The sequence below is a fragment of the Erinaceus europaeus genome, chromosome 5, assembly GCF_950295315.1.
Source record: "Erinaceus europaeus chromosome 5, mEriEur2.1, whole genome shotgun sequence".
NCBI lineage: Eukaryota > Metazoa > Chordata > Mammalia > Eulipotyphla > Erinaceidae > Erinaceus > Erinaceus europaeus.
The window spans coordinates 128,267,834-128,281,358 of record NC_080166.1 but is presented as its reverse complement, the minus strand read 5'-3'; the positions used below and the strand labels follow the sequence as shown (position 1 = coordinate 128,281,358).

Sequence of the window (13,525 nt, the reverse complement as noted above, 5' to 3'; positions counted from 1 at the left end):
CTTCTTTTTATTATTATTAGTGATTTAATAATGGTTGACAAGATCGTGGGATAAGAGGGGTACAAGTCCATATAATTCCCACCACCAAAGTGCCATATCCCATCTGTTCCACTGGAAGGGTCCCTATTCTTTATCCCTTTGGGAGTATAGACCAGAGATCTCTATGGGGGGGTGGGGGCAGAAATTGGAGATCTGGCTTCTGGAATTGCTTCTCTGCTGGACATGGGCATTGACAGGCCTATCCGTACTCCCAGTCTGTCTCTATCTTTCCCTAGTGGGGCAGGGTTCTGGGGAGGTGGGCTTCTAGGACACATTGGTGAAGTTGTCTGCCCAAGGAAGTCATGTTGACATTATGGTAGTATGGATCATCAATTATTATCCAAGATAATCTTCAGATTATTAGTATAGCTCCCCAGACATACCCCATGTGATGACTCACCATGTCATCACAGAAGGCTCACTAGCTGCTCCTGCTCAGGGCACCACTGTGACTCCCTATCTCCTCCCTTTGCAGCTCACTTCTATGACTAGATGTCCTGTGCACTAAGGGTCAGAACCATAGCCCCTGCCCTTTGCCAAAGGTTAAACACAACAGATGCCCCTCCCTGCTTACTTAGCTGTCAAGCCCACCACATTTTCCAAGAAAAATTATATGGCAACCACATGATCTGGTCCTTTCTCCAGCTACCTCAGATACAATCTGCGATCCTTCCTGTTCCCAGGTCCTTAACCTCTCCACACCCCTTGTTCCTGATTTGCCCAACTTCAGAGAGCTCCTCTTAGCTAATGGAGAGAAACAGGACTCTGTTTCACTCACCATGTTGTTGAATGTCCCCATCTCTGGCCTGCTAGTGCATGCCAGATAGTTATTTCATTTGAGTGCAGTCAATTCATTTGAACACAAATTCAGCAGAGTGAACTCTTGGCACTTTTTTGTTTGTTTGTTTTTAACTTTTTTCAATTTTTATTTTTCTTCATGAGGAGACATGGGAAGGGAGAGTAAGAACCAGAGCACTACTCTGACATACGCAATGTTAAGAAATTGAACTCAGGACATCGTGCTTGCAAACTCATCTTTCTACCACTGTACCATCTCAGACCTGGCTGTGACTATTAGTGTTTTTCTTTCATTTTTTTATTGCCTTTATTTATTTATTGGATAGAGACAGCTAGAAATTGAAATGGGAAGGTGGTGATAGTGAGGAAGACAGACACCTGCAGCACTGCTTCACCACTTGTGAAGCTTTCCCCCTGCAGGTGGGAACTGGGGGCTTGAACCTGGGTCCTTGAGCATTGTAACGTGCACTCAACCAGGTACGCCACCACCCAGCCCCCTATTAGTGTTTTAAAAACTGGCATGAGTGCTTTGTCAGTTTTCCACTGACCTACTGGATTGTCCTCTTAACTTAGCATCTCACAGGTCAAATACCAAATTGAAGACCTGGGCTTGAACTCAGGTGTTTTGATTTGGGGCTGTATGACCTTGAACGAGTCCTTAAACTTTCCTGCATTGCTTCTCCCTGTGTAAGATAAGACCTCATGCCTGGGAGGAGATAGAGTAATGGTTTTGCAAAAGACCTCTGTGCCTGGCCTCTGAAGCCCAGGTTAATACCCAGCACCACCATAAGCAGAGCTGAGCAGTGTTCTAGGCAAACACATCATGATATGTTCCTTGGAGACAGCTGAGATGACAGAATCAAATGGCACAGCCTAAGCTCTTTTTCACAGTTTCTTCTTTGGGTTGGTAAGTTCCTGGAGGTTAGGGCTCCTGACTAAGTCACTCAAATAGCATTTCAGCACAAGCCAGTTGAAGCTCCTCTGACTTCGGTGGTCATCACCACCAGAAGAAAATGTAAACTTTAGGGAGTCATGCAGTGGTGCAGCCGGTTAAGCGCACATGGCACAAAGCGCAAGGACCGGAGTAAGGATCCCAGTTCAATCCCCGGCTCCCCACCTGCAGGGGAGTCGCTTCACAGGCGGTGAGGCAGGTCTGCAGGTGTCTGTCTTTCTCTCCCCCTCTCTGTCTTCCCCTCCTCTCTCCATTTCTCTCTGTCCTATCCAACAACGACGACAACAATAAAAATCAACAAGGGCAACAAACGAGAATAAATAAATATTAAAAAGAAGAAGAAGGAAATGTAAACTTTGTTCTTTATTCAGGTCAATGCCGGCCCACTAGCATATGCCCGGGCTTTCCTAGACGATTCAAGCACAAAAAGATATGCTGACAACAAAGTCAAGTTGCTTAAAGAAGTTTTCAGGTAAAACACACTGAAAATATCCTTTTCTCTTTATGTACTGGTTAGTTCCATGCTCATTCAAGAAGGAAACACCCTGACCTTCAACTGATCTCAGTCCTCTAGACCCTCCGGGAGTAGTTATTTCCTTAGGAATACTCAGGGCTGGGACAGTAGAGGCTCCCTGGTCCATCATTCCCATTCATAGTGCCGCAGAGGCCTGGTTTTTATTATTGCTTTTGAACCACTTCCAGTTTGTTGTTATTTGTTTGTTTTGCTCTGGCTTATGATAGTGCAGGGAGAGGGGGTTACACCTAGGACTTTAGAGCCTCATGCATGAGAATCTCTTTTCACAACCATTATGCTATCTGTCCCTGCTCACTTCCAGTTTTATGCTTGGGGCAGCACTGATTTAAGAATCAAGGTGAGGGAGTCAGGCATTGGCGCAGCGGGTTAAGCGCACGTGGCACAAAGCGCAAAGACTGGCATAAGGATCCTGGTTCAAGGCCTTGGCTCCCCACAAGTGGTGAAGCAGGTCTGCAGGTGTCTATCTTTCTCTCCCCCTCTCTGTCTTCCCCTCTTCTCTCCACTTCTCTCTATCCTATCCAACAATAACGACATCAATAATTACAACAATGTTAAACAACAAGGGCAACAAAAGGGAAAATAAACAAATAAAAAAGATTTTTAAAAAAAAGAATCAATGTGGTGGTGCACCTGGTTGAATTTATACATTACCATTTCCAAGAACCCAGGTTCAAACCTTTGTTACCCACATGCAGAGGGGAAGTTTGGTGAAGCAAGTTTGTTTGTGTCTTTATCTCACTCCCCCTATCATCTTCTCCTCTTCCTCTCAATTTCTCCCTGTCCTATCAAATAATACAGAAGAGGGGGAAGGAAAGGAAAGGAAAATGACTGCCAGGAGTGGCGAATCCATAGTGCTGGCACCAAGCCCTGGTGATAATCCAGGTAGCTATAAAAAAATGACAAGAGAGCACTTGTGCACATGACACACAGTTATCTCCTTCCTTCAGTTGGCAGTCCTGCTGAGTTTCTCCAACTCTAATAAACTTCTTACTTTTCTTTCTTTTAAAAGATGCAGGGCTACTTAGTTTGACTTTCACAGCTGATTAATGACCAACTATAGAGAGCAGTATATGATATAGATAAATTTATTCAAATATGTATTATTCTCGATAGCTGACATATGTATGAGATAATGAGTTTGTAACATTAGTTTAGAAAAGTGAAACTTTTGTTCTACATATTTTGTTACCTCTTACAGAATATTAAATGACTTGCTTACTGAAAATAAAAGTAAAGGAAATAGTGTACTACCAGTTGGATGCATTTTTCTTGTCCTCTCCCTGGCTTTGCTTCCCTCTCCCACACCATCACAGGCAATTTGTGGAGGCTTGCGGTCAGGCCTTAGTGGTCAATGAACGTCTGATTAAAGAAGACCAGCTCGAGTATCAGGAGGAGATGAAGGCCAACTACAGGGAAATGGCAAAAGAGCTTTCCGAAATCATGCGTGAGCAGGTAAAGAGCCAGCTGTCTCAAACAGTTCAGACTCCTCGCTCTTAGGGAGCATGCACTGGTGGGCTCTCCGGTACCTTCTGGGCTTGTAAGCCCTCTGACATCCTCCTGGAGTTTTGTTGTCTGAAGATTATCATTGCATGCTTCACTGCTGCTGTGGGGCCACAGGCTTTTCATGGGGGGCAGCTAAGATGACCAAAGGATCATGACTGATGGAATGCCACCTCCCCTGCATTGCTCTGAAGAGGTGACACTGTTCCTAAACTTGACATCCCATCACCTCAGTCAAACAAAGAAATGAGCACACACAGGGACACCCTTCACAGCATTTTCTTTATCCTATCCTTGGAAAGAACAGAGCTTATTAGTTGATGTGAGGATTTATCTGTTGCAAGTAATGTCTGTCTATATATATATATATATATATATATATATATATATATATATATGTATATGTATATGTATATGTATATATATATATATATATCAAAGAATAAGTAAATAAATAAAACAAATCATAGAGCTGTGGGGCCAGGGGGTAGCTCCCCTGGTAGAGCACATACTTTATGATGCTAGAGAACCCAGGCTCTAGCCTCTGAATCACATGGGAGCACCTGTACAAGAGAATCTTCTAGAGCAAGTGGTAAAACAACGCAGTTGTGTCTCTGTTTCTCTCTGTCTCTCCCACTCGATCACCCTCTAGCTTAAAAAAAATCAGGAACTGTGGAGTCATGCAGGCACAGTGCCTCAGCAATAACCCTGATGACCAAATGTTTACTATTTGTAGCTGACCTGGGTTCCCCAGTGCATTTATTCACGACCATTTCTCTATCTCGTGTCATTATGGGTACCTGTCCTGATTACACTGGTAGCATCTATAATCTCCTTTCAGTAGGACTGAGTAGGTAGGCTCAGTGGTTACCAGAGGGGATGGTTGTCTAGGGGACCATGTAAATGGTCCCTCCACTCTCCATCAGTCATAATGAGTCCTTGTGAATTCACACTGCAAGTCTTTTTAGTGTCAAAATCTTGCACATAACAACTCTTGTCTGTTCCCTCCATTATTGTCTTAAAAGTATTGTCAAATGGTTGCTGTGGCTGTGTGTCTGTTAACATGTCGTGCGGTATTTGCTGAGTAACTTGACGTTGCAGGAAGCTTGCTGGAGTGACTCAGCTTTAACTTGCCTTCTTTTTTCCCCTCCTCCACGCTGACTTGTCCAGATGGGATGGTAATGTCACTTTTTTAAGCTTCACTTTTCTGAAATTGACAAACTGGCTCACATAACATTATTCTGAGATCAGGCGACCGCAGACAGCGGCACCACGTCAGAATGTGCATGTGCAGAAGGCAGTACTCTTCTGGGCATTTAGAAACGTAGGGAAGTTGGACTTACTAAAGAGAATGCATGTGTGGACCACTGAACAGAAAAGGAGAAATTCAGGGGAACAAGTCTTTGGAAAAAGCTCAAGGTCTTTTCCATGGGGCCTCCAGATTCCTACAGAATGGAAAGCTTGATCAGTGGGTGCCAGCAGAAATTACGAGCTGAAAATTTAACTTCCAGGTGGTGTGACCTGTAATGGTGTGCTCTAACTACTGAAACGTCCCATTACCTCAACAAGCATGAAGACCGAACCCCTTTGGTCCTGTAAGCAGAAAGGATTGTGATAAGGATAGATTTGCTTTTATTATTGTCTTCTCTTTCCAGAGGAGCCTCTAAACATATATGTTCTTTGAGATTCCATGTCTGGAAATCAAGACTTACACTTAGAAATCTTCCCTGCATTACTGTGAAGTTATACTTGCTCAGAGTCACAGGGGCAGCTACTGTCTCGTTCCTTCCCCTCCCCACTCCCAGAATGGAAATCTGTAAGACCCTCAAGAGAAGGAGCCAGTAGAGAAACACAGATGCCCCTGGTTTGCTTTAGAAGACTCCCAAGGCACAAGGCCAGGTCGTATGCCCATCAAATATGGACAAGATAGACTTAAAATTCCTTTCTAATTTGGTGAGTCTAGACAGCTCTCCATTCACTGACTGGGAAACAAAAACCCTGTTCTTGGCTTTCTCCTTATAATCTCATTAAGGAAAATGTCACTGACTAGATGAGCTGACACAACCACCAGTGGCCAGCAGCCTGAGCCAACCATCACTGCCCACTGAATGATACGTGGCACAGGTTATGAAATGGGCCATTTGGGGAAATATTTGTCCCATGCGTAACACTTGGGTAATGTTGTGTTTCTGTGCCTCAAGATCTACCCCCTGGAGGAGAAGACGAACGTGCTCCCCAACTCCCTTCACATCTTCAATGCCATCAGCGGGACTCCAACAAGCACGACGGTTCACGGGATGACCAGCTCGTCCTCAGTTGTGTGACTTCACGTCACAGACCCCATGCAGGGGAGCTTGCTTTCGCCATGTGCAAACTCAGGATGATTTCCCAAGCCAATCACTGGGCTCATGCAAGACACAAGCACAACAGCGGGAAGACCGAGCGCAAGGAGGCGGCACGGGGAGCAGCAGGAGAGAAAGGAAGCACAGAACTATGTCATTTCTAAGAGGAGTCATGAGAGGGCGCATAGTTTTCTAAATCTTACTGGCAATATTCACAGTTTTCATGATGTCTTAACAGAGGTGTGTGGTGGACTCTAAGACTGAATTAAATTTGATTCTTCCTTACAGAGTAGTATTAAAATAAGTGACCTAGAGAGAGCAAGTGTTCTGGGATGTACATAGCAAGGGACAGTAGCACTGAAGTTGAGGCTGGGAGAGCCATTTGCCTCGAAGCTAAGCTGGAAAATCTTGAAAATATTTTTTTCCCCCTGTGGCACATTCAGGTTGAATACAAGAACTATTTTTGTGACTAGTTTTTGATGACCTAAGGGACTGACCATTGTAATTTTTGTACCAGTGAACCAGGAAGCTTAGTGCTTTTATACTCATGTACTTGCATTTAAAGACGATGGAAGATTAAGAAACCACGTGAGCTTAAAACTAGTCAAGCAGTTTAGAACCAAAGGCCTGTATTAATAAACAACTATGCTAAAACTTTTAAACTAGTGCAGTATATTGTTATGTACATACGGTTTGTTAATACAGTCTCAGCACCTTGTACATACATGGAATCCATTTCTACATTTTAATACTCTTCACATCAGCTTCTGCATTATGTTCAGTTGTGACCAGTTTGTGCTGTACTTAGTAGAAGCAGTACACTTGACTTTACTGTCTTGTTCTTGTATATAAGCAGACATACACTATGGAGATGTACACAGTCTTTGTTGCTGTCTTAGGTTTATAAACCGGGTTTAAAGTTCTGTCCTTTTGCCAAAGTGGTGGAGTATGTAATTGGTAAATCATAAATCTGTGGTGAAGAGTGGTGTCAGTTAAAGCTTTCACCATGTCCTATTTTCTTTTGAGACATTCACTTAGTAATTTTATATTTGGGAAAAATAAAGGTTTTTAATTTTATTTAACTAGAATCTCTACCCTGCTGTAATTAAATATTCTGTACCACATCTGTATTAAAAATAACATTGATGCTTTTTTGGTAGTAAATATTGGGTATTTATTGTCTGATAACCCTAAAAGGGGCAGAACATTAAAGTAACTGGGTGTGGAATAACATGGCACACAAACAGTGCTTTGAAATATTTGTAGTGCAGGAGCCAGGAAAACAGCTCACTTGGTGCACGGCCCACTTGGTGCACGGCCCACTTGGTGCACGGCCCACCTGGCGCGCGGCCCACTTAGTGCACGGCCCACTTAGTGCACGGCCCACTTAGTGCACGGCCCACTTAGTGCACGGCCCACTTAGTGCACGGCCCACTTAGTGCACTGCTTCGCCATGTGCACCTCCCAGGTTTGAGCCCAGCCCCCACTTCAAAGCATTGAAGGAAGCTTTGGTGCTGTGTGCTCTCTTTCTCTGTCTCCCTCCCTCTCTCCTTCCCTGCTTTCTCTGCCTCTATCTTAAGAATGTGTGTGTGTGTGTGTGTGTGTGTGTGTGTATGTGTGTGTGTGTGTGTATTTGCAGTGCAACCAGGGAGGTAACTTGCCTGCATAAGGTCCTAAGTTCAATCCCTGGTGCCTCGTACGCCTCTCTCAGTAACATAGAAATAAATCTTTTGGGCAAGGGTAAGTAGTATAATGGTTATGCTCTCATGTCTGAGGCTCCAAAGTCGCAGGTTCAATCCCTTGCACCACCATAAGCCAGAGCTGTGCAGTGCTCTGGTAAATAAATAAGATCTCAGCAAACCCAAGACCTAAAGGGGAAAAAAATGTCTTTTATGTTTTAAAATGTTTATTATTGGATAGAGACAGAGTGGGGGGTGATAGGGAAAGAGACAGACAGACACCACCTGCTCCCTGCTCCACCGCTTGTGAAGCCTCTTACCTGCAGGTGGGAAGCAGGCGCTTGAACTCGGGTCCTCGTGCATGGTAATGTGTGCGCTTTACCAGGTGCACCACCTCCCAGCCCCCAAATAAATCTTTTTTAAATAATAAACTACCTAAGGAAGGTGGGGAGGAAAGAAAATGGATAGATGAAATGAAACTGAGGAAATGTTGGCAATTTGTGAAGCTGAGGTTGGGTGCATAAGGAGTCATGGCATCAGTGTGCCAACCTTTGTGTACGTTTCCAGGGCACAGCTTTTCAGAGGCAGGATGCAGGATCAGCTCTCCCAGAAGGCAGGACAGACCCCATGGTCTGGCTCTCAGTTCTACCCATAATCCCCAAATAAGTGTGGACACCTCATTAATCCTACCTCTTTGATGCATGGACTGCCATCTTTGTCAGAGACACATGCGCGTGTACACGCGCGCGCACATACACACACTCCTGCTTGCAAACACACACACGCACCTGCTTGTGTGACTGCCCTGGGACAGAGTGGTTGGTCCCCTAGCCATGCAACACCATCCACATGTGCCCACAGTCCAATGCCCAGTTATCCCTGAACCCTGGTCTAGCGAAGTGACAGCTCAGAGAGCAGGCACTGGCCCTGTCCTGTGTACCCAGTGAGTCAGGTGACTGTCACTCAGCTGCAGCTGGTTCCTGAGACGAAAGGAAGAGAAGTCTCTCCACAAGCAGAGGTGACAACCAGTCTTCCTACTTGATGAGTCTTGCAGACTGTCTTCACATAACCTGTTTGTGGAAGAAAGTGTAAAACTACGCACATCCTGAACACCTACATGCTACAAGTGGTTTTAGAGTCTTTAAAATATACACTTCATCTAGGGAGTTGGGCAGTATTGCAGCGGGGTAAGCACATGTGGCGCAAAGCGCAAGGACCGGCATTCCGGGTTCAAGCCCCCGGCTCCCTACCTGCAGGGGAGTCGCTTCACAGGTGGTGAAGCAGGTCTGCAGGTGTCTATCTGTCTTTCCCCCTCTCTGTCTTCTCCTCCTCTGTCCATTTCTCTCTCCTAGCTAACAATGACGACATCAACGACAATAATAACTACTACAACAATAGAAAACAACAAGGGCAACGAAAAGGGAAAATAAATATAAAAAAATATATACACTTCATCAACCATCGGGCATTTTCTGCAGGTGGGAACAAGGTCATGAAGAACAAACAGGAGGTGGCACCTTCTGGCACCTCACCCATCTACAGCCCATTTGTCATCCAGACACAGGACTTAAGAAAATTGAAAGGGGCTGCCTGGGGAGTCGGGCGGTGGTGTAGCGGGTTAAGCGCATGTGGCACAAAGTATAAACAACCCAGTTCGAGCCCCCGGCTCCCCACCTGCAGGGGCGTCGCTTCACAGGCGGTGAAGCAGGTCTATAGGTGTCTATCTTTCTTTCCCCCTCTCTGCCTTCCCCTCCTCTCTCCATTTCTCTTTGTCCTATCCAACAACGATAACATCAAGAGCAACAATAACTACAACAATAAAACAACAAGGGCAACAAAAGGGAAAATATTTTTTTAAAAACTTAAAAAAAAAAGAAAGGGGCTGTCTGGTGGTGGCACAGCTGGTAGAGGGCACACATCACCGTGCACAAGGTGTGGGTTCAACTCCCCACCCCCACCTGCAGGGGGGATGTTTAATGAATGGTGAAATACATCTGCAGCTGTCTCTTATCTTCCCCTTCCCTCTCAATTTCTGTCTGTTGATCACTAAATAATTAGAGAATAATGAAATTGTATACCCTGGCTCTGAATTTGATGTCCGTAGCCCACTGTAGTAAACCTTAACTCTGCCATCAGCTGGGATGGGCAGAAGTTTGCCTTCTTTGTCACTGAGCTGAATTTTTTACTCAAGAGCCATAAAATTCTAGTCAACATAAACTAAGATAAACAAAAACACAGGAGAGCTAGCTTGCTATCTCATCATTACTCAGAGTAATTTGTATAAATGCTATGTCAGATAAGATTAAACTTAGAAGGTGACCAGCTCATTTATTACAGACGTAAAAAAAAGAGCCGTTACTAAGTTGATGATATCTATACTTGACCCTACAATGAAACAAATCAATTAAAAACCTCATGTGGTTTGTGTATAATTTAAAAAAAAAAAAAAAAGGTCTTTTGGATAGACTTGCGCGCTGAAGTTGCTCAAACTGGGAATTCCCGATGGCTTAGAGGGGAGATGTCTTCACCTGGCTTTAGTTCATTCGACTATATTGGGATCTGGCAGGTTGTAAAGTGAGTCATGAACTAATTCTAGAAGATGGATATTAAGAACTGAAGGTGCATTAAGAAGATAATAGCTCACTGCTAATGTCCATGCCTTGCTATAAGTACTATCACATGGAAGGCACCAGGAAAAAGGTTCTGTGTCGTTGGGATATGGAGCAGTGGGCTTTTGTTAAGTAGAAAGATAACCCTGAGAATGTAGGTGTGTCTACTTCAGGGTTCTGAGAGGTGGGCCACCAATTCAGGGCATAACGCCCTCTTTCCACCTACAGGGAGGGAGCTAAATGAGTGAAGATGTCTCTCCATCTCAACCAAGCTTTAATTGTTTTGTAGTGTATAGATCCCTATTCCTGTGTAATTGATTGCTAAGACCAAATAAAATTACTGTAGATAAGCTAACAGGAAAGAAACATTTTTATCATTTGAATAATTGTTAGGTTATGCATTATTTCCCGAGTTAATACAGAGGTATAATTTGGTTGATAAAAATATTAGAGTCCAGTCCCCAGACAATAATGGGAAGGTAGCTTGGTTTCATTTATCTCAAGTTTTCACTTCATAGACTTACACACTGACGTGTCAGTTTAGCTGCCAGAGAAAAAGCCCAAGTGACAGCATCAGATTTGCTTTCCTGAGATTCTGGGTTGATTCCTACATCACATGTTCCAGAGTGGTGCTGTGGCTTCTCTCTGCACTCCTTTCTCTCTGTTTTGTGTGAAACTCATGCAATAAATAAACTTTGTTGTAATTTAAAAAAAAAAAAACTGTCGGGTGTCGGGCTGTAGCACAGCGGTTTAAGCACAAGTGGCACAAAACTCAAGGACTGGCATAAGGATCCCAGTTTGAGCCCCCGGCTCTCCCTCTCTGTCTTCCCCTCCTCTCTCCATTTCTCACTGTCTTATCCAACAGCGACGATATCAATAACAACAATAACAATGATAACTACAACAATAAAAAACAAGGGCAATAAAAGGGAATAAATAAATAATATTAAAAATATTTTTAAAAATTAGAAAGAAAGAGCCAGCCTCTTGGATGGAGAACAGCAGCTGCAACACTAAGGTGCATCAGGGCAGCCCAGGCCGTGGGGCAGCGGCTAACGCGTTGAACTCACAGGCGTGAGGCTCCTACTTTGGTCACCAGCATCACATATGCCAAAGGGGTGCTCTGGAACTTTCTCATATTAGTAAGTAGGTCTTTTAAAAAGTGAATGAAGGGGAGTCAAGTGGTAGCACAGCGGGTTAAGCGCAGGTAGTGCAAAGCGCAAAGGATCCCGGTTCAAGTTCGAGCCCCCAGCTCCCCACCTGCAGGGGAGTCACTTCACAAGTGGTGAAGCAGGTCTGCAGGTGTCTATCTTTCTCTCCCCCTCTCTGTCTTCCCCTCCTCTCTCCATTTCTCTCTGTCCTATCCAACAACGACATCAATAATAACTACAACAATAAAACAAGGGCAACAAAAGAAAATAGATAAATATTTTTAAAAGGGAAATAAAGTTAGTTTTTTAAAAAAGTGAATGAGGAACTATAGTCAGAGAAACGTATTTAGCAGTATGACAGATTACCACTGAATAAATGTCATTGAAAATATTTTTTCTGGTTTCCATCAACAGGGAATCTTTTGCAAAAAGCATGACACATCCACACAGTGGAGTACTATATAGCTATTAAAAGGAATTAAGAATGTCTCTACATGCTGTTATAGAGCAATCTTCAGGATTTACTGTAAGTAAATAGATAGTGAAGTGTGAATAGCATGTTCCTTATTATTTAAGAAAGAGAGATACAGAGATACTTGCTTTCTTGAGATGAACGAGTAAAAAAAAGCTTTCAACTACTGCCTATAGGAGGAGAGAATGATAACATTGAGACTGAGTTAGAAAATGAAACTGTCCTAATGTAATAAGCTTTCTAGGTTTGACTTTAGAACCATGTGAATATTCATGTGACTATTAAAACCAATTTAATTCCTAAAAATTGAAGGAAAATGAAATAGATGAAGTCTGTGACCTTAGTGTAGAGACACATTATTTTTATTTTATGTTTACCTTTTTCAAAATTATATTTGTCTTAGTGATCTAACTGTTTGGGGAATATTTTCAGACCTGTACTTGATGCATGTAAGTCACCAGAGATGTGGGGACCCATACCCCAAATATCCGCCTAGTTCTTTTTAATTTATTATTTTTATTTATGTATTGGATAGATACAGCCAGAAACTGAGAGGGAAAGGGGAGGTGGAGAGGGAGAAAAAAAGACACCTGCAGCACCGCTTCACCACTTGCAAAGCTTTCCCCCTGCAGGTGGGGACCAGGGACTAACCAGCTAGTTCTTAACAAAGTCCAGTAGACATTTTGGCGACTTTTTTCTTTCTTTCAAGTTAGTCTACTATATTCCATACATGAAGGCAGGCATCCACCAATTGCCCTTCACCTCTTTATTAGCACCACTTGGCATAAGGACAAGTTACTATTTTATTTTTCTTGCCTCCAGGGTTACTGCTGAGGTTCTGTGCAGGTCCTACACATTCGTTGTTCTCAGCAGCCATTTTTTCCTTTTTTTTTTTTTCTGTTGGATATGACAGAAATTGAGGAGGGGGAGATACAGAGGTAGAAAAAAGGACAGGGTTAGATAATAAAATGGTTATGCAAAGAGACTCTCGTGCCTGAGACTATAGGTCCCCAAACCACCGTAAACCAAAGCTGAGCAGTACTCTTGTAAAAAAAAAATTTTTTTTTTAAATGAAAGAGATACCTGCAGACCTGCTTTGCCACTTGTGAAGCATCCCCTTGCAGTTAGGGAATTGGGGGCTCAAACCTAGACCCTTGCATGGGTCCTTGCACTTTGTACTATATTTACTTAACGGAGTGCACCACTGCCTGGCCCCCTGGAAAAATAATGATTTTAAATCACTTTTTAATAGGTCTTTTGTTTGTACAAGTCATATATTTTGACATTATAGTTATTGATGGAGCCTTTCATGTTCCTGGTTAAGGAAATTAAATAAGTAAATATGGTGAATCACTTTATGGCATAATAGAAAAAGGTGGCGTCTATTAGATCAAAGAGATTACAACTCTTGGCCTGAATTTGATATGGAAATACCATTTGAGGACCAT

General features: G+C 43.3%; 1 protein-coding gene across 15 annotated transcripts in view; it reads left to right on the top strand.

Annotated features, from left to right (window-relative positions):
• DOCK9 (dedicator of cytokinesis 9) overlaps window positions 1-7,318 on the top strand; it is a 324,795-nt gene extending 317,477 nt beyond the window's left edge. For all 15 annotated transcript variants that reach the window (XM_060191793.1, XM_007521919.3, XM_060191796.1 and 12 more), the window contains 3 exons: window positions 2,161-2,261; window positions 3,638-3,776; window positions 6,026-7,318. In XM_060191793.1, the coding sequence (XP_060047776.1) occupies window positions 2,161-2,261; window positions 3,638-3,776; window positions 6,026-6,148 (363 nt within the window). In that variant the 3' untranslated portion in view covers window positions 6,149-7,318. The remainder of the gene's footprint in view (window positions 1-2,160; window positions 2,262-3,637; window positions 3,777-6,025) is intronic.
• Window positions 7,319-13,525: the final 6,207 nt, after the last annotated feature.